Consider the following 20,884-nt stretch of genomic DNA (forward strand, 5'->3'; position numbering starts at 1 on the left):
TCACCGGACAAGTGTTAGTGTAACACCATTGATACTGTCTTAATTCTCGCCAGGATATGGGAATGTGGATTAACAACCTGCTTGTTTGAGTCTGGTGGTGTGTGAAGTTGCTGTCTGAAACAACCAAATGTATTGAGATATAATGGGGTATCATTAGTGTATTGATGAAGTGTGGCTTTTGATCGTTAGGATTCGCTAGCTTAAGGTTGCTAACAGCTGGAGGAAGCTGTCAACACTCAAGAGAAGAGGAACATCGGAACGAGAAGACATACGGTAAAACACCTTGCATTTTCCTGTGTCATTTAGAACGATCCCTATCCTTATGTGTGCTTATTACTGTTTACATAACAAACATACACACACACAATAAAGTAGTTATGCTAATGCCGTGCTACAGTTTGTTGTTGTTTTTTGCTAGATGTTTTAAAGAGTGACTAGTTTCTGATATCATGAATCAATAATACAGAGCGGACTGTCGATTAAGAAATTGCGAGGGCATCTGTGAAAATCCTCGCCATGGAGCTGGCTCACAGTCTCCTGCTTAACGAGGAAGCGTTAGCGCAGATCACTGAAGCAAAGAGGCCTGTCTTCATCTTCGAATGGCTCCGTTTCTTGGATAAGGTTCTTGTGGCCGCAAATAAGGTGACTGAAACTATTTATCGCTGTGTGCTGCACAAGATGGTAGCTAAAGACTTGTGTTTACGGCAGGTGGATGTGAAGGAGAAGCAGAAAAAGCTGGTGGAACAACTGACAGGACTGATCAGTAGTGCTCCCGGTCCACCAACAAGAAAGCTGCTTGCCAAAAACCTTGCCACACTCTACAGCATTGGCGACACATTCACGGTTTTCCAGACGCTGGATAAATGCAATGATATCATCAAAAGCAAGGACGACACCCCTGCATACCTGCCAACAAAACTGTAAGATAAAATTGAATGGATATTGTGTTATTTATTTATTAATGTATGTATTTATTTATTTTAAATATATTGTCATGACAGGTTTACATCAGTTTACTGTCAAAATTCTAGCAATGTATTATACAGTATTTCTCTTTTCAGAGGATTTAGTCATTAAGCCAAATGTTACTCTGATGATTCATGTTTTAATGGAGGGATTAAGCATACAAGTGGATCTGTGGAAGGCATTAATGCATCCTGATAATAACTACGTCTCAATGTCAGACCCATTTTTATACTGTATGTAGAGCACTCTGTGCTGAGAATGGTCTGGATGAGGGACAGATATTTGACTGGGGAAAATTAACAAGAAATTAACTGAATCCTCGAAATTTTTTCTATTCGTTTTTTATGGCATATAAAAATATATTATTAATGATTTTAACTCCCCAAAGTTAAGTTGTGCTATTGGGGGTCTTGTGGCTTTAGTTCAAGGTATTTGCTTGTACATTCCATTTAGTCCCAAGTGTGAAAAATCATTGAATACCAATCTGATTAATCTCATTGACTGAATTCTTAACAAGTCAATTCATCATTTATTATTCCCATCCCTCTTAGTCTATACTCCAGTCTTTAAATAATGGCAAGTAATGTTTCAGGTTATCATAAACTTATTGAATAATTATGCCCCGTCCATGAAAAAGTTTAAGTTATGTGGTAAATATGAGAATACAATATCTATTGTTACTTTATTATTACAGGAACCTAATCTAATCGTTTTTATTGTTTGTTTTTCTTAGTGCTGCAGTGGCATGTGTTGGTGCTTTTTATGAAAAGATGGGCAGGATGCTTGGAAGCTCCTTTCCAGACACCATCAATAATCTTTTAAAGGCATTAAAGAGTGCAGAGGTATGACATTATTACACAATCTTAAATTTTTTTTTTTAACTACTTAATACAGTACAGTACACATACTCTGTAAATTCATCATGTTGTGTTGAATTTACTTAACATTTAGGTGAATTATCTTAATTATATCTTCACTATATATGTAGTCCCAAGGCAGAGGAGAAATACTCATCAGTTTGCAGAAGGTGCTCAGTGGACTAGGTGGAGCCGCAGCTTCATGCCACAGAGATATCTACAAGAATGCCCGCTCGTTACTCACCGACAGGTCAATGGCTGTGCGCTGTGCAGTCGCAAAGGTAGGTCACATTGTCATCACTGTAAAATGCAAGCAGAAAAATACCCTTATGTTTAGTGTATGTTTGCCAAACTGCACTGTGAAAAACTCCTATTGGGAATTATGCTTTCCCGCAAAAAAACAAACAAACAAACAAAGACAAAGGGCATGGTTTTGCAGTGGAGAAAAAAAAACATAAGATGTTGTCTGATGAAATATCACTAACATGACTCCATCTTGATTCCATTTACCTGATCAGTGCTTGTTGGAGCTGCAGAATGAGGCAGTATTCATGTGGACTACGGAACTGGAGAACATGGCCACACTGTGTTTCAAGGCCCTGGAAGGTTCAAACTATGGTGTTCGGGTTTCTGTGGCCAAGCTTCTAGGGACTGTCATGGCTACGGCTCTGATGCCTAAACAAGCTGCTGGTTAGATTTGAAATCTGTAGCTACTATAGTTTCATATTAATATAACAATATACCCACAATTCTTTTTTGTTTTTTTTACCCAGTGATGCGTCAGAATGTGAAACGGGCAACACTTGAAGAAGTTTTTGAGTTAATGGCCACAGGTTTTCTGCGTGGTGGATCTGGTTTCTTGAAGAGTGGAGGGGAAATGTTGAAGGGAGGCGGTTCTGTCAGCAGAGAAGTCCGGGTGGGCGTTACACAGGTGAGCCAAATTCACTCTACAAAACACAATTTGGCACATTTTCCTGCACCTTACATATAAATCCTTCTTCTTCTTAGGCTTATGTTGTATTTGTGACCACGCTTGGTGGTCAGTGGCTGGAGCGGAACTTTGCCACATTCCTCTCCCATGTTTTGGACCTTGTGTCCCATCCACGGGCTACACAGTCACATGTGGAAGCTGTGTACTCACGGCGTTGTGTCTCCTTTATGCTACGCGCCACCCTGGGCGGCTTACTTGGCGAGAAGGCGCAGATAGCAGCTGGCAAAGAAATCTGCCAAGCCATCGGCAAGCAAATGAGGGCCGTGGGTAAGGAGGAATGGAAGGGAGGGGGATTGAAGGGGTATCATGGTTCAGATCATTACAGAGTAGTATTTATCAAATGTCAGTCATTTTCCTTACAACTGCTATTTGGTTGTATACAGACTGAATTTTCTTATCAATTCTGAATGTGCCATTGGTAATACTTTCTGCACTTACTTTTTATTTTCTTATCCGCCTCATATTATAATCATTTTTTTGGGGACAAATATTCAAAATCTGAATTTGCTTTTACCTTGACATACCTTACATAGTCGTCTGCTGTGATCTTTGATTGTAGTATATTACACATCAGCATCACTGAGCAAAAAATAGTTGTATCGGCGAACAAAATTTGTACACTCATAGTAGGAACAAGCCACTTCTGCTTAAAATTATTTAAGTTGGCCCAATCAAATTTCATTGGCTTATCTTCCTACACACTTGCACAGTCAACGAAAGAGGGACTTAATTTAAGTCTATATTGTCTCTGTATATAAAAAAATAAAGCTATAGTTCTGGAAGCAGCTTCTAATCTATTCCTTAAGTATTAAAAGACTTAAGACTTAAAAAAAAAAAAGAAAGCACCAGCAAAACCCACAACCCTAACGAAGCTGAAGAAAATGTATTGATGGATATCACTGCAAGGCACATTATCGATTTAGGAAGGTTGCCTTATCAAAAAATCTATTTCTTGTTTTTCTCTGGCCCTTCTTATTCCAGAGGCAGTTGTCAATGACCTCAATGGAGAAAACAAGACTGGCGCAGCTGATGTTTCAGCCAGCCAGCATGTTATGGTGTGTGCCCTAAAAGAGTTGGGCAGCCTTGTTCAGAGCTTGAGTGCAACAGCTTCTCCTTTCATCCAGGAGCCTTCCATTGGTAAGACCTGCTTGTTTTATGATCCTTTTACTGCAGTCCTTTCCTAATTAATGGAATGTGGTTGTGATCTTGAATACACCATTCACAACCTTACCAAAGATTTTTCAAATGTTTTGTTGTTTTTCAATGCCATCTTTCTCAGGACTTCTTGAAACGGTAACCTCAGTGCTGCTACACCCGAGCATGGCTGCTCGTTTGGCTGCGGCTTGGTGCCTGCGCTGTGTTGCTGTGGCACTGCCCTATCAGTTGACCCCACTGCTAGACCGCTGTGCTGAGAGAATTAACAATCTCAAGAGTTCACCTGACGCCGTTAGCGGATACAGCTTTGCGATGGCGGCTCTCCTTGGAGGTGTACACCAATGCCTTCTGGGAATCCCCCACTCTAAGGGCAAGGTATGTAAACACATTACTGTGAAACAGCAATTTATACATGCTCATCTCTGGCTTTCATAATTCCGTTTTTTTGTACTAGCACTATACTGTATGTAAATTTGGAGTTGAATGTTTCGCTGTAGTTGGTGGTAAGCATAGCTGAAGACCTTCTTCGAACAGCAGCTCAGAACAGTCGACTCTCCTTGCAGCGTACACAAGCTGGATGGCTGCTGCTTGGCGCACTCATGACCTTGGGTGAGCTACTCACAAATAATTTCTCAACTGAGATTGATAACTCTTCTCTCTCAAACACAATTTTCCCTTTGTTTGACATGTATGGATGCAAAGGTCCGTCCCTGGTTCGTTATCACCTTCCCAAAATGCTGCTGCTGTGGAGGAATGTGTTTCCTCGGTCCCAGAAGGAGCTGGAGGCGGAAAAGGCGAGGGGAGACTCCTTTACTTGGCAGGTTACTCTAGAAGGCAGAGCTGGAGCACTATGTGGTAAACTAATATTCTCCTCCGTATTTATAAACGTGCGCTAAATGTCAACATGCTCACTTCTGATTCTATCCCTTATTGTTTAGCTATGCGTAGTTTTGTGGCTCACTGTCCTGAGCTCCTTACAGAGGATGTCATTCGTAGACTGATGACACCCATTGAATGTGCTATGACGATGATATCTCAGTGAGTATGATGCCTCCATTGTGTTCCTTTTTTTTAGATACAGAAAAGATGTGAAGTGTGTTTTAAATACATAGATGTCATAACTTAATGTCTGCTCCTCAGCATCCCTGCCATCATCAAAGTTCATGGGGCACACCTGAAAGCAAGTGCAGCAATGGTGAGACTCAGGCTGTATGACATCTTGGCTCTATTGCCTCCTAAAACGTATGAAGGTAAGACATTTGGATTAAAAAAAATAAAAGTAAACAACATGGTTCTCAAATAAATAGACCAATGACTCACAATCTGGAAGTGCAATGATTATAATGGAAGCAGTCTAAGCAATAGTTTGATGTTGCAGGATGTCAAGTGTAGGTTTGATGAGAAGTACATGTCTGAGCAGCAATAATTTCTGCATAAATGTTTCAAAAGCACAATGTAGTTTTTATAGGATCATTTACTGTACATTTACCTACCCATTTTGGCAGCTTTAATGCCCCCGCTGAATTCTGTGGTTATTTTTTTTTAGATTCACTGAACACACATTAGTTTGAATGTCACTGGAAACAAATGTTGCAAAACCGTTTTTCATATAATTGTGTGTGTTTTTTAAGAACGATTTTTACTGTAAATTTGAGCTTGCAAGTATTTTGTTGTCCTCTATACATCATCTATTTTTTTTTCTACTTCAGTTTCCACTTTAGACTTTTAGCTGGAAGTGCTAAAGACACATTTGCATCACAGACTCTCTGAGAACAAATTTATATGTTTTAATGTATTGCTGTGCTCTTGCAGGCAGCTTCAATGCCCTCCTCAGGGAGCTGGTAGCAGAATTCACTTTGACTGACAACTCGTCCAACACCACCACTTCTTTGTTGCGCTCTCTCTGTCACTGTGATGACAGTGTGCTCATGGGCTCGTGGCTGCAAGAAACTGACCACAAGTCTATAGAGGACCAGGTAAAATAACCTGTAATTTCGATCATGTACAGTATATCCTCATTGTCTATTGTTTTCCAAACTATGATCGTTGCTTAACAGCTGCAGCCTAACAGTGCATCTGGCAGCGGCGCTTTGGAGCATGATCCCTCGTCTATATATCTGCGAGTGCCTGTAGGTGAAGCCATCCCAGGTCCACTCCCTTTGGGCGTATCAGTCATTGATGCCTCTGTGGCTCTGTTTGGTGTAGTTTTCCCCCATGTGTCTTTCAAACACAGGTGAGCTATTGAATCATGAGCATACTTGTATCTCACATTAAACCAATCAAAACATTTCTGATTTTGGTTAATCAGGGATTGTGTTCACTTCTGTTGTCTAAAGTTTGGTCTTGTCTGCATAATTTAGGTTGCAGATGCTAGACCACTTTGCGGAATGTATCAAGCAGGCTAAAGGAGTTCGGCAGCAAGCTGTCCAGCTTAACATCTTCACTGCTGTGCTGAGTGCTCTCAAGGTGAGAATCAGTCAATCCCTTTATAAGAAAAGGCTGTCATGATTCTTTATTCAGTTATATATGTGGAGAAACTTCATCTCTGTCTTACTCTTAGGGTTTGGCAGAGAACAAGAGTACTTTGGGCCCAGAGGAGGTCCGCAAGTCAGCCCTGGCCCTGGTGATGGGAGCACTGGACAATCCCAATCCGATTTTGCGCTGTGCTGCCGGTGAGGCCCTCGGCAGAATGGCTCAGGTAGTGGGGGAGGCTACTTTCATTGCAAGAATGGCACAGACCAGCTTTGACAAGTAAGCATTTTACCTCCATCTCTAAGTTAGACTGAGTCAGCATACCAGCAGTATAATATTTAGTGAGGGGGAAACACAATTTTAATGTTTAAAATATTGATTTCAAGCACAAATTGTTTAGCTGAATCTGGACATTAATCAGGTGATTTATATACTGTATTCTTTCCTCTGTTTTCAGGCTGAAGTCAGCACGTGATGTAGTGTCAAGGACGGGTCATTCATTGGCTCTCGGCTGTCTGCATCGATATGTAGGAGGAATTGGCTCTGGTCAGCACTTAAAGACTAGTGTTAGTATTCTGCTGGCGCTGGCCCAGGATGGATCCTCTCATGAAGTCCAGGTATAGTATGGCAACAATTAAACAGAAAAATATTTTGCAATTCCCCTGGATTTTTAGTAGTAGTATGTTTTTTTCATTCATTCACCTGTTACCTTCATTTTATCTCTTCACTTAAATAATCCAGTGTTTTTTGTTTTGTTTTGGTTTTTGACAGACGTGGTCTCTGCACTCTTTGGCTCTTATTGTGGACTCAAGTGGTCCTATGTATAGAGGCTACGTGGAACCTACCTTGTCCCTGGTCCTTACCTTGCTTCTCACTGTGCCCCCATCACACACAGAGGTGCATCAGTGTTTGGGACGCTGCTTGGGAGCTCTTATCACTACTGTTGGACCAGAATTACAAGGTACGGTAAATCCATTGGAGATCAAATTTAAAAAAGGACTTGATTTAATACCAAATATTACCAATGTCATGGAATTGTACACCACTTACTTTACCAGTAGGTGGCAGTATTATCAATTTGAATGCCATTAACATTTATTAACTACACTCTGCCGATATATTATGAAGGAAACGGTGCCACCATCTCCACCATCCGCTCGTCTTGCCTGGTTGGCTGTGCCATAATGCAGGATCACTCTGACTCGCTGGTGCAGGCAGCTGCCATCTCGTGCCTGCAACAGCTGCACATGTTTGCTCCTCGCCATGTCAACCTCTCTAGTTTGGTGCCGTGTCTTTGTGTAAGACCAATTGGAATTAATTAATTTTTCACTTTGTATGGATGTTGTTTATTTCGATTTTTTTGTGGGGTTCCTTCATTAGTTTATAGCAACATATATTTCACACTGTTGTGTTGATATCATTTTGTCTCATGGATGGGATTTTTTTCCAGGTGCACTTATGCAGCTCTCACCTGTTGCTACGCCGCGCTGCTGTAGCCTGCTTGAGACAACTTGCTCAGAGAGAGGCCTCCGAGGTCTGTGAGTACGCCATGAGCCTTGCAAAGAAGGCAGGAAATGGCAAATACACTGTAATAAGTGAGTGCAAACTTGGACACTAATAAAAAAAAAGTGCTGTGCTGGCAAAATTTCTAATGAGACACTGGTGTTTTACTTTGTTGCTGATTCAGATCTGAACATAACAGAGACGGGTCTTGAGGGGGCACTATTCGGCATGCTGGATCACGAAACAGACAGGAAGCTGTGTTCTGATATTCATGACACATTGGGCCACATGCTGTCATCGCTTGCTGTGGAAAAGCTTTTTCATTGGCTTAAATTATGCAAGGATGTCCTTGCAGCAACAACAGGTGACTGCAAAAAAGAAAAAAAAACCTCATTATCATTTTCTCTCAAGAAACCAAGACAGGATAGTATGAACTGAAACTTCTTTTTTACATTCCTAATATAAGGCCGTCTTTTCTGTCAGATGTAGGAGGAGCTGTTACATTTGAGGTGGAAAAAGATGAAGACTCTGAGAAAAAAGACGAGATGGACGACGACATAATGTTTACAGGTTTAGGCGACGATGACAAATCCAAGCCCTCGGTCGCACCTCGCTGGGTGACGCGAGTGTTTGCTGCAGATTGCTTGTGCCGCATTATTTTGCTGTGTGAGAACGCAGACAAAGCACACTTTGACCTGGCAACTGCCCGTTCTACACAAGCAAAAAACCCTAAAGGTATAATGTTACTTGCAAAACACTTGACACATATTATCAAACAAAAAAATGCTGCTGGTATTTTTGGGTATAATTTTTCTGTCAGCAAGTTTATGCTAAAAATAAATGAACAGGACTATTTTCGCAAAACTTGGTTGAAGGGTGCTGCATGGGCCATTCTATTGTGTTTTGTTTTAATATGATAGATTCTAATTTACTTGGATACAGCTGTACTGCTGCGTCTGGAGAGGTGCTTCTAAAAATACCTTTAATAGTTTCAGAGGTGGAAAAATAGAAACGTATTTCAGCTCCACCACAAATTATTACCAAAACAGTAAACTGATTGTTTAATTATTGCCTTTCTGACAGTGTACCTTTCCTTGTAACCCTTTTAGACTAATTCTTTTAATGTCAGTTGTTTCTCAAATGTCGTTAAAATTATTTCGATATGGCATTTTCTTGCAGCTTTTTGGGATCTTTACTTTATTTTGTCAGACCGTTTCTATGTTAGTGATTTTGTGGAGAAAAAAAAAGTCTGGAGGTAATCAGGCTTGGGTGTGTTGAGTGAAAATGAAGTCAGCTTTCCAAAAAATGTGACAAGCCTCAGTTAATTCATGATTTAACAAGGAGGCAACTACTTTTTTCACAAAAAGAGCCAGGAAAGTTTTATCCCTTAAAAGTAAAATTTCCACTTAAAAGCTACTGACATGAGACTTTGATTTACATTTATTTAACAGCTAACAATTTTCACTGTTGCACAACTGTCTGCTCAATTATATTATTCATATAATATGCATTCCTCACATAATCTTTCAATTTCCTCACCATCTCTTTTTGTCTAGGAGATCTGCTTGTGCTTCATTTGTCTGACCTCATCCGGATGGCTTTCATGGCTGCCACGGACCACAGTAACCAGTTGAGAATGGCTGGTCTGCAGGCCCTGGAAGACATCATTAAAAAGTTTGCGTGTGTTCCCGAGCCCGAGTTCCCAGGACATGTTATCTTGGAACAATATCAGGCCAATGTGAGTCAATATCTTTGTCGGTATAGAGTTATAATGTAATGGCCAGAATAATTGAATGTCCAATAAATGAACCGTCGATTTTATGTGTTAAGGTTGGAGCTGCACTCAGACCTGCTTTTTCACCTGATACACCATCTGACATAACAGCTAAAGCATGCCAGGTAAGAAACATTGTCATAAAAAAAGAAGAAGAAATACATTCACAACTAATTAGCTTTTCATTTTCCTTTGCTCTACTTTGTTTAAATTATGCTATAGCTTTAACGCAGGTGTTTATAGTAGAAATAATCACAATGATCACTCTTTAGGCCACTGCAACCAACTGCGTTTCTACTGCATTATACATCCTTCTTATATCTGTCACAGTCAACTGTCGTAATACAGTGTTTCCCACACCATGTTAATACTTGGGCGGGCCACCCAAGTAAATTGGCCACCTCCTAAGAAGTTTTCAAGAAAATTAATAAAAAATATATAAAAAAAAAAAACGTGCCTGGACAGGATATACCGCATGTAACGTTAGTTTGCCGTTACTCACTTGTGGATCGTGAGCCTAGAGGAGGCGTAGTAACAGGAATGAAACCCGCCTCCCATCCCCACCACCGGAGTCCACCCACCCAAGTAGATTTCAAATCTGTGGGAAACACATAATTCACCTTAGAGGTTGGTAGTCTTCGAGTATACTGTACATGTACTGTGATATTTTTTAAATAATAATGCTTGTTTGATATGTACCGTATGCATATTTGATCATCTATGGATATTAATTCTACCGGAAATTCTGTTTATTTGTAACCTATTTGAATAAGATATCAGCAGATCCATAATAAGAGAGCAAGACGTGTAACTGAAGTCGAGGTCCCTTTTTCTCCCTGGATGTGTTTGTCCATAGGTGTGTAGCACTTGGATTGGCAGCGGTGTAGTAAGTGACTTGAACGACCTGCGGCGAGTCCACAACCTGCTCGTGTCATCACTGGACAAGGTGCAAGCTGGGAAGGGTTCATCCAGTCAGCTGTACAGTGAGAGTGCCACCACCATGGAGAAGCTGGCTGTACTTAAAGCATGGGCGGAGGTGAGACCCAAGACTCTCCTGCTCTGTCCATAACACTGATGTGCTGAGCTTTAAATCGTGTAAGTAAAAATTGTTATTGTATTATTATGGCTATTATTAACAGGTTTATGTGGTAGCGATGAAGATAAAGAAAGAGGCAGAATCAAAGCCTGTCAAACCGGTTCGAAGCGGAGATGAGGATGAGGATGATCTGGGTGCAGATGTGCTTCCGCCTGACAGTCTCATCACTTTAGTGCAACCTGAGCTGCCCTCGCTTAGTCGACTGTGGTTGGCCATGCTCCGAGACTATGCCCTGCTCACGCTGCCTGCAGAGTTTTCCAGTCAGCTGCCCCCTGATGGTACAACACAACTGTGTGTTTTGATGAATAGCGCAATGAAATGTTTGAGACATTGATGTCTGTTTGATGCCTGGACCCCATCCCTTCTTACAGCAGTTTATTTGTCTTTGTTCTATTTTTGGGCTTGCTTTTAAGGAGTTACTCCAATACTAATGCTTAAAATGGAATCCACACTGTGTGTTCAGGTGGAGCATTTTATACTCCAGAGACGATAGACACAGCAAGGCTCCATTACCGCAACTCGTGGGCTCCTGTACTGCATGCTGTGGCCTTGTGGCTAAGCAGCACTGGCTTTGGAGCTTGTGAAGAAAAAGGAGCGGTTTCTCCAGTGCTCTCCAAGTTTCCTGCTCTTCATACAGGATCCTTGCCACCTGTTAAAACTTTTGAAGAGTCCGTCAAAGAGAGGATGCACCTAATGTTAGGTAAAGATACAGGGACATTAAATGTAGTTTAAAGCATTCATCTTATTTTGATTTTTTATTTCTTAATTTCTCATAATCCCTTTTAACCAGACAAAAAATATTTTGTTATTCAGCACTCACATTTTTTTTTAAACACAAGGGGGTACTGTGTTTTTTTTGTGTTTCTCCTGCCACTGCAACTGCCAACAGTGAAAAGAGGAAAAGAATCGTGTGAACATGCCCTAAGCCCAGTTTTTCTGTCTCTCAGGTGTCAGTATAGAGTTTCTTTGCTTTCCCCGGCCTGAGGAACCCATTGAGCATGTCATGTCCTGCCTGCATGCCTTGTCCACTCTGCTTGAGTCTCCCTGTGCAAAGACCCACATAGCAGAAGACCAGGTAAGGGCACCTTTGTCATTGATGGAAGATTAAAAAACAAACAAAAAACAATGAGCAAAAAAATATTATGGCAGGAGCAGGAAATGTTTTTCATTAAAGTGGGTTTAGATTGTGGATTACTTGTAGGTTGGCAGTCTTGTAGAGGGCTGTGACAGTCGTATCACATTAGTGTTAATTTTATCCACCTTTTTTAAATTTAGTCTTAGTTTTAGTCCGGTTTCAATCACACTTGTTAATTTTTATCATAGTTAGTCAACATCATCCCGTTTTTATTTAGTCCATTTTTAGTCGACTATAAATTTAGTATTTTTAACTATATTTTAGTCCAAGAAACCCAAATTTTATTTATTTTGTTTTAGTCAACAAAAACTGTCAACGTTTTAGTCATGTTTTAGGGCAGTCAGGGCAATAATTTTTTACCCCGTAATATTTTTTCGTCAGCAGATTATGTTGAACATTTTGGATCTAAAACTATTTCACATACAACTTTTTCTCATCTTTTTGATAAAAAACAACTTCACACACAATTACAGTATATCAACAAGTGGCTACTATGGCTCCATGCTATGAGCTAGCAATTTAGCAAGCATTAGTTAGCGGTCAGATTATCATTATTGTTGCAACGTTATAGCCGTTTGATTAATGTTACGTTATTTTAAAACTAGGGGTGTCAGGCGATTCAAATTTTTAATCTGAGTTAATCGCATGATTTCAATAGTTAACTCTCGATTAATCACAAATAAGTTTTCATACGCTTAGCACAAAAGTGAGAACAAAATTTTAAACTAATATAAATATGGCTGCATATTTTAATCACTGATACAGTAATTTCATAATAATTCATAAAATTTAGTTAAAATTAAAAAGCTGTACTGTACTGTAAAAAACAAGTGTGATATTGATTTGTGTTGAGGTAATATTTCTGCCACTAGATGGCATAATTGCATTTGTAGGACGGTGACAGCTCAGTGCATTTTTCCTTTCATATTAAGAGCTATCTAATCTTTATCATGAAGTAACTTTTTAAAATTCTGCAAATTTTTAAAATTGTAAAATACAACTTGACCCCAGTCACCACAAATATATGCATTATTATTAAATGTATTACTGCAAAATTTTGACGTGGCTGTGTCTGCTGAGTTGCTACTGGAATTCCCCCAGTACAGGTTTTCAAAGTAAGGAACGGTCGTTAATCGCACGTAAAAAAAAATTGTGCAGTTAAAGGAACTTAAAATCAACTCAAAATTAACGCACTAATTTTGCCACCCCTATTTATAACTATAATTTCTTTCACCGTGAATCCACCTCCTGTCTGTCCCGTGTGTTTGTGTTTGCTAACTGCATGACAGTGTCACAGTGACAGATTAGCAGACAAGATTTTACAAAATCATATAATTTTCATCTCGTTTCTGTTCATGAACTAAAATGTGCATATATTTTAGTCCCAGTTATTGTTTATTAATGAGGGTTTTAATTTAGTCTAGTTTTAGTCCGGTGAAAAATGTGTGTTGACGAAATTATTTTTGTTTAGTTTTCGTTGACGAAATTGACACTATAACACATTTGGATTCATTTTAAATCCCTGTGCCTTTATTTAAAAGTTAATGAAAGTCAAATAATTTTGTATTTATATTGTAAGAAAAATGAAAGCAGCAACTTCATTCTAGTTGTTTCATTGTTGTAGTTCAAGTGACACATTTACCAGGAATGCTTCAGCGCAAACATCTAGTAAATGCAACATGGGCATGTGATATTTACTGCCTTTACAAGGTGACAAAGGCCACTTGAGTGTTCTATCATACAACCGAACTATAACGTAATGTGTTGATTTGGTCAGGTTTACCTTTTGAAATTGTGAAGGCCATATATAAAAACAGAGTGTCATTACATGTTACTTATCTTCTAGCTGCTGGTAGTGGAGCTCCTGAATGTACTTCACAGACTTTTGTTGACCCGCGACCCTCCTGCAGTCCAGCTGCAGGTGACTGCTGTAGTTCAGGAGACCATAAGAGCTGCACTGGACCATCTTCAGCAACACAATGTCAAAGGTCATGAGCTAACACATTGCACAAGTTAATTCACTTGTCAACATAACGCACGGTTTAAAAGTTCTTGTTTTTACTGAAAATGTGATCAAACTACTGCAAGTGTTGATTTTAATTATTTGGTTGTAGGTTTAGGGAGCATAGTGGGTTAGTGGTTAGCAGATCTGCCTCACATTTCTTAGGTTGGGGGTTTGAATTAGGACTCTGGCCTTCCTGTCTGATGTTTATATGTTCTCCTTGTGCTTGCATTGGTTTCCCCTTGATACATTTACTCCGCATAAAAAAAAAGGGCCTTTTATTAGTTCATTGAAAACTAAATTGTCCAAAGGTGACAATGTGAGTATCAGTGGTTGTTTGTCTAGGTTTGCCCTGCAATTGGGCAACCAGGCCAGAGTGTACTCGCCTCGCCTCTTGCCTGAGGTCAGCTGTGACCCTAATAAGCGGTATAGAAAATTGAAGGATGCGTTATTGGTTTGCATTCTACTGACAGAGCAGTAATATGATGTGTCAGTTTCACTGATCTAGGTCATGATCGTATGTTGCACAGGCAAAGAGGAGGAAGGCCAGAGAGATTTTCAACTCACCCGAGGGGAAGGGGGTGAGACGGGCGAGCTCGTTCCTGGCACGTCTCTGGTGTTTGCTGCAATGGAGCTGCTGGTTTTCATCCTGGTCCGCCACTTACCACAGCTCAATACACGTGTGAAGGAGTCACCCAGCCATGTGCCGATCAGGCCTCAACGACTACCTGAGGATAGTGCACGCCTGGTGGCAAACACCGTTTCCATTCTGGCAGAACTGCCCTCGCTCTGCTCCCCTGCTGGTAAGACAACACATAAAAAACAATGCTAAGTTTGTTTCACTAAAGGATCTATACTTAATTTTTTCGTTTTTACAATATACGTTTTTCTTGCTAATACTGTTTTTTTGCTTCTTAGAGATTATCATAAAACTGACTTTATTTGTTGTTTTTATTCACCATGAAAATTATGTTCTCATGGTTTCTGTTCACAGGAAACATGACCATCCTACCTACGGTTCTCTTCCTAATCACCGGGGTGCTGAGAGAAACTGCAGTTAAGACTGCTGACAATTCCGTGCCTACACCTGTGTCGGCTGCACTACAGGCGATCAAGACCATCATCACGTCCCCGTTGGCTCGAGTGGAAAGCCTCCAGACACAGTGGACTGCCCTTGTGAGAAGCACCCTGGCTTCTGTACTTGAAGACTCACAGCCAGGTTTGTACATACTTACTCGTACTAAATGATGAGCATTGAGCAACATGCCATATGTCAAATACAATTTGTGTTCTTCTTCAGATGAGTCCAGACCTGATTTGGATGACATCAATATGTTGACAGCAATAACACTCTTCCTACTGTCTGCTAGTAATGAACTTGTTGGAGTTACTGTCCTGCAAAATGGCTGCATGGAATGTTTTCGAAATGCCCTCAACTCTTGTGATCCTAGGGTAAAGTGCCCGAACCTCAAAAGAGTCATCATTACACATTCTAAATCCTGGATGTTTGCGTGGCTTGTTCTCTTTAGTTATTTTCCTTTCTTTTTTGTTTGCCTTGTTGCAGGTTCAGACACGGTGTTACCAGCTGCTTTTGTCAGTGTTTCAACATCCCAACCGTCATCTTTCTACCCCGTACATTCACGCTCTCGCTCCTCTCATGGTGGAGAAGCTAAAGGCAGTGGAGCGCAGTCGGCCAAGGACTGCCGCTGAGCTGCAGGCTGTGCAAGAGGGCATCAGGGTCCTGGAGAACCTTGTTGGCATGGGTGAAGAGCAGAACCGTGAGTATCTCTTTGCTTAATGGATCACTAATGTGTACTGTGTTTTTCCATTAAAGTGTTTAGTTCAGTGGCTGTAAAAGTGCGCTGTCAGTTATCAGAGCATCAGAGGCTATTTTTAGAACGCTTACTTTAGCTTACTGGAAATGTTGTTATTGTGTTCTATTAATATTCATACATTTATTTTTATGTTCTTTGACAGGTGTATAACAAAGTTGCATATAACATTTTACATTAATTATATAATATATGGTAAATAGTGGCATTTCCCCCCTAAAATTTGAGACACTGCAAGTAATTATTCATCTACTTGCACATGCGCGACCAGTAGTACATTTGCTGATTTTATTATTATTATTATTGGATATGTTTGTTACTGACACACTTCTTACTGACGCACATCTATCAATAATATAGTTAAAATGATTGGAAATGTGAATATTTATTTCACAATTTCCAACAACAAAGTCAATTTCCATGTGTCCCAAAATTTAAAACTTTCACCCCTCAAATTTCAGATTAGCGTCCACTGTGCTCCTAATAAAAACATAAATTCGTAAAACAGTGAAAAACACAATGATCAACAATAGGCACTTAACTTTACATTATAATTACTCAATAATTGACTCCACTAGCAGGTTACGGTCTGTGTAATCTAACTTTTAATTATTGTTGTTGTATTATCTCATTGTTTTTCATGTGTCCAATAGGGGTCCAGTTGGTGGCTCTTCTTGTTCCAACCCTTATCTCATACCTTTTGGATGAAAATGCCATTCCTTCAGCATCCCAAGTATCCAAAGGCCTGCATGACTTTGCCCTTCAGAACTTAATGCGCATTGGCCCTCTATATCCAGCTGCCTTCAAGATGGTCATCAGTGCAGCGCCCGATCTTAAAACCCGTCTAGAATCTGCTGTTCGGGCAAACCAGGCCAGCAACAAAGCTAAAGATGCAGCACGTCAAGCTCAGCCAACAGTTCAAGTTGCACCAACCATCAAACTCAAAACTAGCTTTTTCTAAAAATCAAAACAAAAAAAAAACCTCAAACGTTCTCACACGGACTTGTTTGCTTTGATTTGTGTCAACAGAATGTCAGCTTCAAGTAAAATGTATTCATTGTATTTATTTTAAATCTCAAGTGTGTTAAACAAATGAGAGATCCTTGTGAAGTCCTTAAAATGCTTTTGAATGTTCAATGAAAATTTAAAATCCACCAGTGTATTGTCTTCTGGGTTGACGCCAATTTGCGTTAAGACATGAGCTACTATTGCCCTAACTACTTTCTTTCCCCCCTTAATCCCACTTTTGTATTTTTACATCACCTTAAGCCTTTCAGTAATAGTTTCCATCAAATGTGTTGAATTACATTCCAATGCCGTGTTTTAGTCGTGAATACACTGAGCACTGAAGCATCAGGCTTTTTGGACTAATTGTGTAATTATATGACTTGCATTGAATGTGATTGTGAAGTCTATATCATACAAATGTTTATAAAAAGCCTATATCAAAACTTTGATTAAAATTAGCTGTCACACTTAATTTGAAGATTTGTTAACACCTTTATATCAAAGATCAAGGGGGTCACCAACATGGTGACATGCGCAGCAGGTAGCCTGTGGGCCAGTTCGAAAAATAGTGATTAGACATTGTGATTTTGTAATGATGTAGAACTGATCATTTCAAAATGTAAACACTTGCAGAGGTTTATAGAAATAAATAATTGCTTATTAATATTTGTTTCTAAAAGTCCTACGCTCACCCCTCCCTTATAGGTCACTAGTGGAAGTCTATCCTTTGTAGGTGACTGCACAGGCCCCAAATCATTATAATGTGACGAGCCATTAACATCATCAGTGTCTTCACGTAGATGAATATAAATTATTAATAGAGTAATAACATATAATTAAAGGTAAGATATGCTAGTGTGTATCAAGCTGGTAGCATTTTGCATTAATCAGTAACCAAGATCATCATTATTATTTTATTTATTTATTTATTTTGGAGGAAGGGGGTTGAAACTGAAATGCTTTTCTTTTCAAGATCATTCCCATACTGCTCAAGTGACGTTTGGGTTTACTTGCTGGCTAGAATAATGTAATGTAGAGAGTCTGACCCCCTCCCAGCTAACATGTGGGCGGGGCCTGGGCGCCGACGTCATTCAATGACAGCTAGCTGTCAGAAAGTGAGTTCATTCCCCGGACTCCAGAAGACGGTACGCCGTCGAAAGCTCGGTGCCCGTTTGCGTACATTTAGCGACAAGAAACGCTGAGACAGAGGACAAAGCATTCCACCGAGCCCGGCCATGGACGAACAGGCGGGCCCCGGCGTGTTCTTCAACAATAATAACAACTCGGTTTTACCCGGCACTGGTAAAGGACCGCTGCCTGATGGCGACGTAGGGGAGGCGGCTCGGGCGCAGTACAGTATCCCGGGGATCTTACACTTCCTGCAGCACGAATGGGCCCGTTTCGAAGTAGAGAGGGCACAATGGGACGTGGAGCGTGCCGAATTACAGGTGACGTTCACATTTTTGAACATACACGTCTATTTGCATGTGACAATATCAAGACATAGCGAGATTCCATTCCAGTGCATCTTGTTTGAGCTGATTGTCATCGTAATTGGGCTAGCTTGTTAGCTTTAGCGTAGAAGCTAAATGCTCTAACGCCCCCCACTGACCCGACGGAACAGCGGCTGTTTTCGACCTAGTTACTGATCCCACATTGCACTTGCTGTGTTGGATGACTGCGTTTGTTTTTGCTTGTGTTCGATAGTGGACTTTAGTAATGATTTATTGATTTACTGTTAAAAAGGGGGATAGTTGTTAGCTAGCTGCTGTATACTAACAGCCACGGCTAACTTGACTGGGCGCTATGTACATTGTTTTTTTTGTTTTGTTTACGCTAACGAAATATCGAGAAGAAGCATTACTAAACTAAAGTTGTTTGTGTGGTGATGATGACAAAATATTATGCAGTTGATCATTTTTTCTGTTAATAGCTGGCTCCTCCAAAATACTACATACCAGACTATGAAGTCAGTATGTATTGTTATACATTGGATTGTATCGTATGGCTGCCACTGCCACTGCCACTCCCAGGAACAAGGCTTTAAGATGAATTTCAACTACTGTAGTATGCATTTCTAATTCCACTCTCAGTCACTTTAAATATAGACCATAAACTGAATTCTGAGACCTGGCTAAAAATATGTCTGTGGCTGTCTCCCTCCAACCATATGCTTTTATATTTCTTCTGACAATGTTTGGTTCCTCGTGATGATTTGTGAAACATGATGTTAATAGTATACCACTTGGTTACTCTGCTTTTAGGTATCTTTTGATGCCTAGCAGTGACATATAAATAGCATCCAATTTGAGAGCAAACCACATAATTGACTTCCTGCAGTTAGTTGGCCAGTATGCAGGTTTCATTTCGTGATTGAATTTAAGCTTCATGACAAAAGTTTTGTTGTCGTGTTTATTTCTGTTATTTTGAGCCTGGATGTGGAGTTGCACTTAGGTTGTTTCTAGGGTTGAGGAGTACCTATACCTAGCATCGGTTTTGGGCGATAAGGGCCTTATTTTAAAGTATCGGTATTACAAAAGCAGCCCATAAGAGCATTGGCTGTCCTCTTGTGGCTGTTTTTCAATCACGAACTAGAAATTAGAAGAATCGGAATTTGGGACATATAGGTATTTCTTTAAATTGATGTCATTGTTTTTTGGAGGAAGTTTTATCCATCAAAAGTACTAGCAGTATCGATACTAGGTAGGGCTCCTCAAGACATAAATACTTGTGCTGGTATTGGTCTGGGTAGTGGTATCGAAACATCCGAAATTTTGAGCCTACATGTTCAACAGCAGTCACATCAACACCACTGACCTCCTGCTGGACATGTATGACTCCATTTCTAGACCGATTTAAGTTGGCAAAAAGCTGCAAAGACACAGCTTTGTTGTCTTGTGGTAGCATTTTAACTGGGATTATGCTGCTCTCTGTGTGGCCACTGTTGTTTCTGCAGCAGAAATTCTAGCAAAGCACGGTGAGGTTTCTGAATGGCTTGTTGGGTGGTTTGTTTGTGGCGGCAAAACTGCAGCACAATCAATCCACCAAAACCTTTTTTTCTTTTTTCTTTTTTTGTGGCGTCTTTAAAGACTGGTTGATATTTTGGGCATCGTTTCAATGTCTGCTTTGTGCAGTGCAGCATACTAGACTTAACACTTTTTTATTTTTCTAACAATTGTATTCTATTGTTATGTAGAGCTTATTTGCCATTCAGGTGTCCATTCTCTGCCACTTAAGTTATACAGGGAAGTTTGTGCCTTTCCCAGCTGGCTTTCGATCATGAGGTGTTCGCCAGTCAATCACTGGCATGCTGCTTTTTGTTTTGATTTTTCAAATAATTTTCCTGACAACCAGGAAAGATATGATCACGATCATATCATATGTGACAACCTTGTTCTGTCCCTGAGCTACTGTATATCCATCTGCTCTCATGTACACTTTACAAGTGAACCGGGTTGAAATTATTTCATCTCAAGACCCAAAGTGCAAATTTGGTTACCCTGGCTGGACCTAAGCTTACTAAAATATATCATGTAATGCCTAACATTGACGTATACTGTACAACAATTGAGAAATGTATTAGCATTCCTGTCATTGCTTGTTTCAACATTTAAATGACGCCATTTGACAACACGACAGGTCTTATTTTACTTTGTATGGGGAGAAGGCAAGCCCCACAGCTTGCAAGAATGTTGCCCAGCAAGTCTGTTAGCTCCTGTGAACAGCCACTCCTCTCAAGCTGGGCAGCCCTGAAACTGACTGTACTGTACTGTACTGTACTGTACTGAACATGTCAGCCACTCAAGTTACTGTGTTGATGCAGACAGAACGCAGAGGCTTCTCCTGGCCAAGCTCGTAGCTCATGGAGCGGCGATGGCTTGAAGTGTGTTTGTGCGTGCGCGCGTGGGCATGTAGAATTTTTTGGGTGTGTGTCAGGGTTCGTTAAAGATTGCAAAGTGTCGATGATCAATGCGCAATGCGTCTGTCAATTCACACGTTTATGGAGCTTTCTGCGTTCTTCATCAATGTACGAGTTTGGTTTGGTCTGGCCAACCGTCGCTTTCGGATAGTTTGGTCTGGTTGTTGTTAGTGT

At 40.3% G+C, this 20,884-nt stretch overlaps 2 protein-coding genes and 2 long non-coding RNA genes across 5 annotated transcripts in view; 2 read left to right on the top strand and 2 right to left on the bottom strand.

The window, feature by feature from the left end:
• heatr5b (HEAT repeat containing 5B) lies at nucleotides 1-17,263 on the top strand. The gene is made up of 36 exons (XM_086092224.1): nucleotides 1-273; nucleotides 467-642; nucleotides 709-920; nucleotides 1,700-1,808; nucleotides 1,955-2,104; nucleotides 2,342-2,513; nucleotides 2,597-2,754; nucleotides 2,832-3,081; nucleotides 3,796-3,951; nucleotides 4,094-4,344; nucleotides 4,467-4,578; nucleotides 4,672-4,824; nucleotides 4,908-5,007; nucleotides 5,110-5,219; nucleotides 5,782-5,945; nucleotides 6,027-6,202; nucleotides 6,330-6,435; nucleotides 6,530-6,720; nucleotides 6,899-7,058; nucleotides 7,213-7,402; nucleotides 7,570-7,739; nucleotides 7,892-8,036; nucleotides 8,129-8,308; nucleotides 8,428-8,679; nucleotides 9,501-9,682; nucleotides 9,775-9,843; nucleotides 10,575-10,754; nucleotides 10,858-11,092; nucleotides 11,278-11,514; nucleotides 11,762-11,889; nucleotides 13,796-13,937; nucleotides 14,482-14,754; nucleotides 14,946-15,170; nucleotides 15,252-15,403; nucleotides 15,516-15,729; nucleotides 16,437-17,263. The coding sequence occupies exons 2-36, from the start codon at nucleotides 517-519 to the stop codon at nucleotides 16,742-16,744; spliced, it is 6,138 nt and encodes a 2,045-aa protein (XP_085948350.1). The 5' UTR covers nucleotides 1-273; nucleotides 467-516; the 3' UTR covers nucleotides 16,745-17,263.
• On the bottom strand, nucleotides 6,331-10,308 carry LOC147163897 (uncharacterized). Its single transcript, XR_015096786.1, has 3 exons — nucleotides 10,221-10,308; nucleotides 9,484-9,598; nucleotides 6,331-8,312 (listed from the first exon to the last, which is right to left on the bottom strand). It is a non-coding gene; the product is annotated as an uncharacterized LOC147163897 (long non-coding RNA).
• LOC147163898 (uncharacterized) overlaps nucleotides 10,334-20,884 on the bottom strand; it is an 18,928-nt gene continuing 8,377 nt past the window's right edge. For both annotated transcript variants that reach the window (XR_015096785.1, XR_015096784.1), the window contains 2 exons: nucleotides 14,519-14,751; nucleotides 10,334-13,915 (listed from right to left, as the gene is read on the bottom strand). This is a non-coding gene — a long non-coding RNA (uncharacterized LOC147163898). The remainder of the gene's footprint in view (nucleotides 13,916-14,518; nucleotides 14,752-20,884) is intronic.
• LOC147163899 (striatin-like) overlaps nucleotides 17,988-20,884 on the top strand; it is a 27,437-nt gene continuing 24,540 nt past the window's right edge. Inside the window, exon 1 of the mRNA XM_086092225.1 lies at nucleotides 17,988-18,239. Coding sequence (XP_085948351.1) covers nucleotides 18,027-18,239 — 213 coding nt within the window. The 5' untranslated portion in view covers nucleotides 17,988-18,026. The remainder of the gene's footprint in view (nucleotides 18,240-20,884) is intronic.

Source organism: Leptonotus elevatus, chromosome 13, assembly GCF_054856555.1.
Source record: "Leptonotus elevatus isolate MCC_2025b chromosome 13, RoL_Lele_1.0, whole genome shotgun sequence".
In the NCBI taxonomy this organism is placed as follows: domain Eukaryota; kingdom Metazoa; phylum Chordata; class Actinopteri; order Syngnathiformes; family Syngnathidae; genus Leptonotus; species Leptonotus elevatus.

What these genes read in the sequence shown, in the direction of transcription:
- heatr5b (XM_086092224.1), top strand. Translation starts at nt 517, where the DNA reads ATGGAGCTGGCTCACAGTCTCCTGCTTAACGAGGAAGCGTTAGCGCAG. An exon ending in TGTCCTTGCAGCAACAACAG is followed by an intron (nt 8,309 to 8,427) that starts GTGACTGCAAAA and finishes CTTTTCTGTCAG; the next exon opens with ATGTAGGAGGAGCTGTTACA. An exon ending in ACAAGCAAAAAACCCTAAAG is followed by an intron (nt 8,680 to 9,500) that starts GTATAATGTTAC and finishes CTTTTTGTCTAG; the next exon opens with GAGATCTGCTTGTGCTTCAT.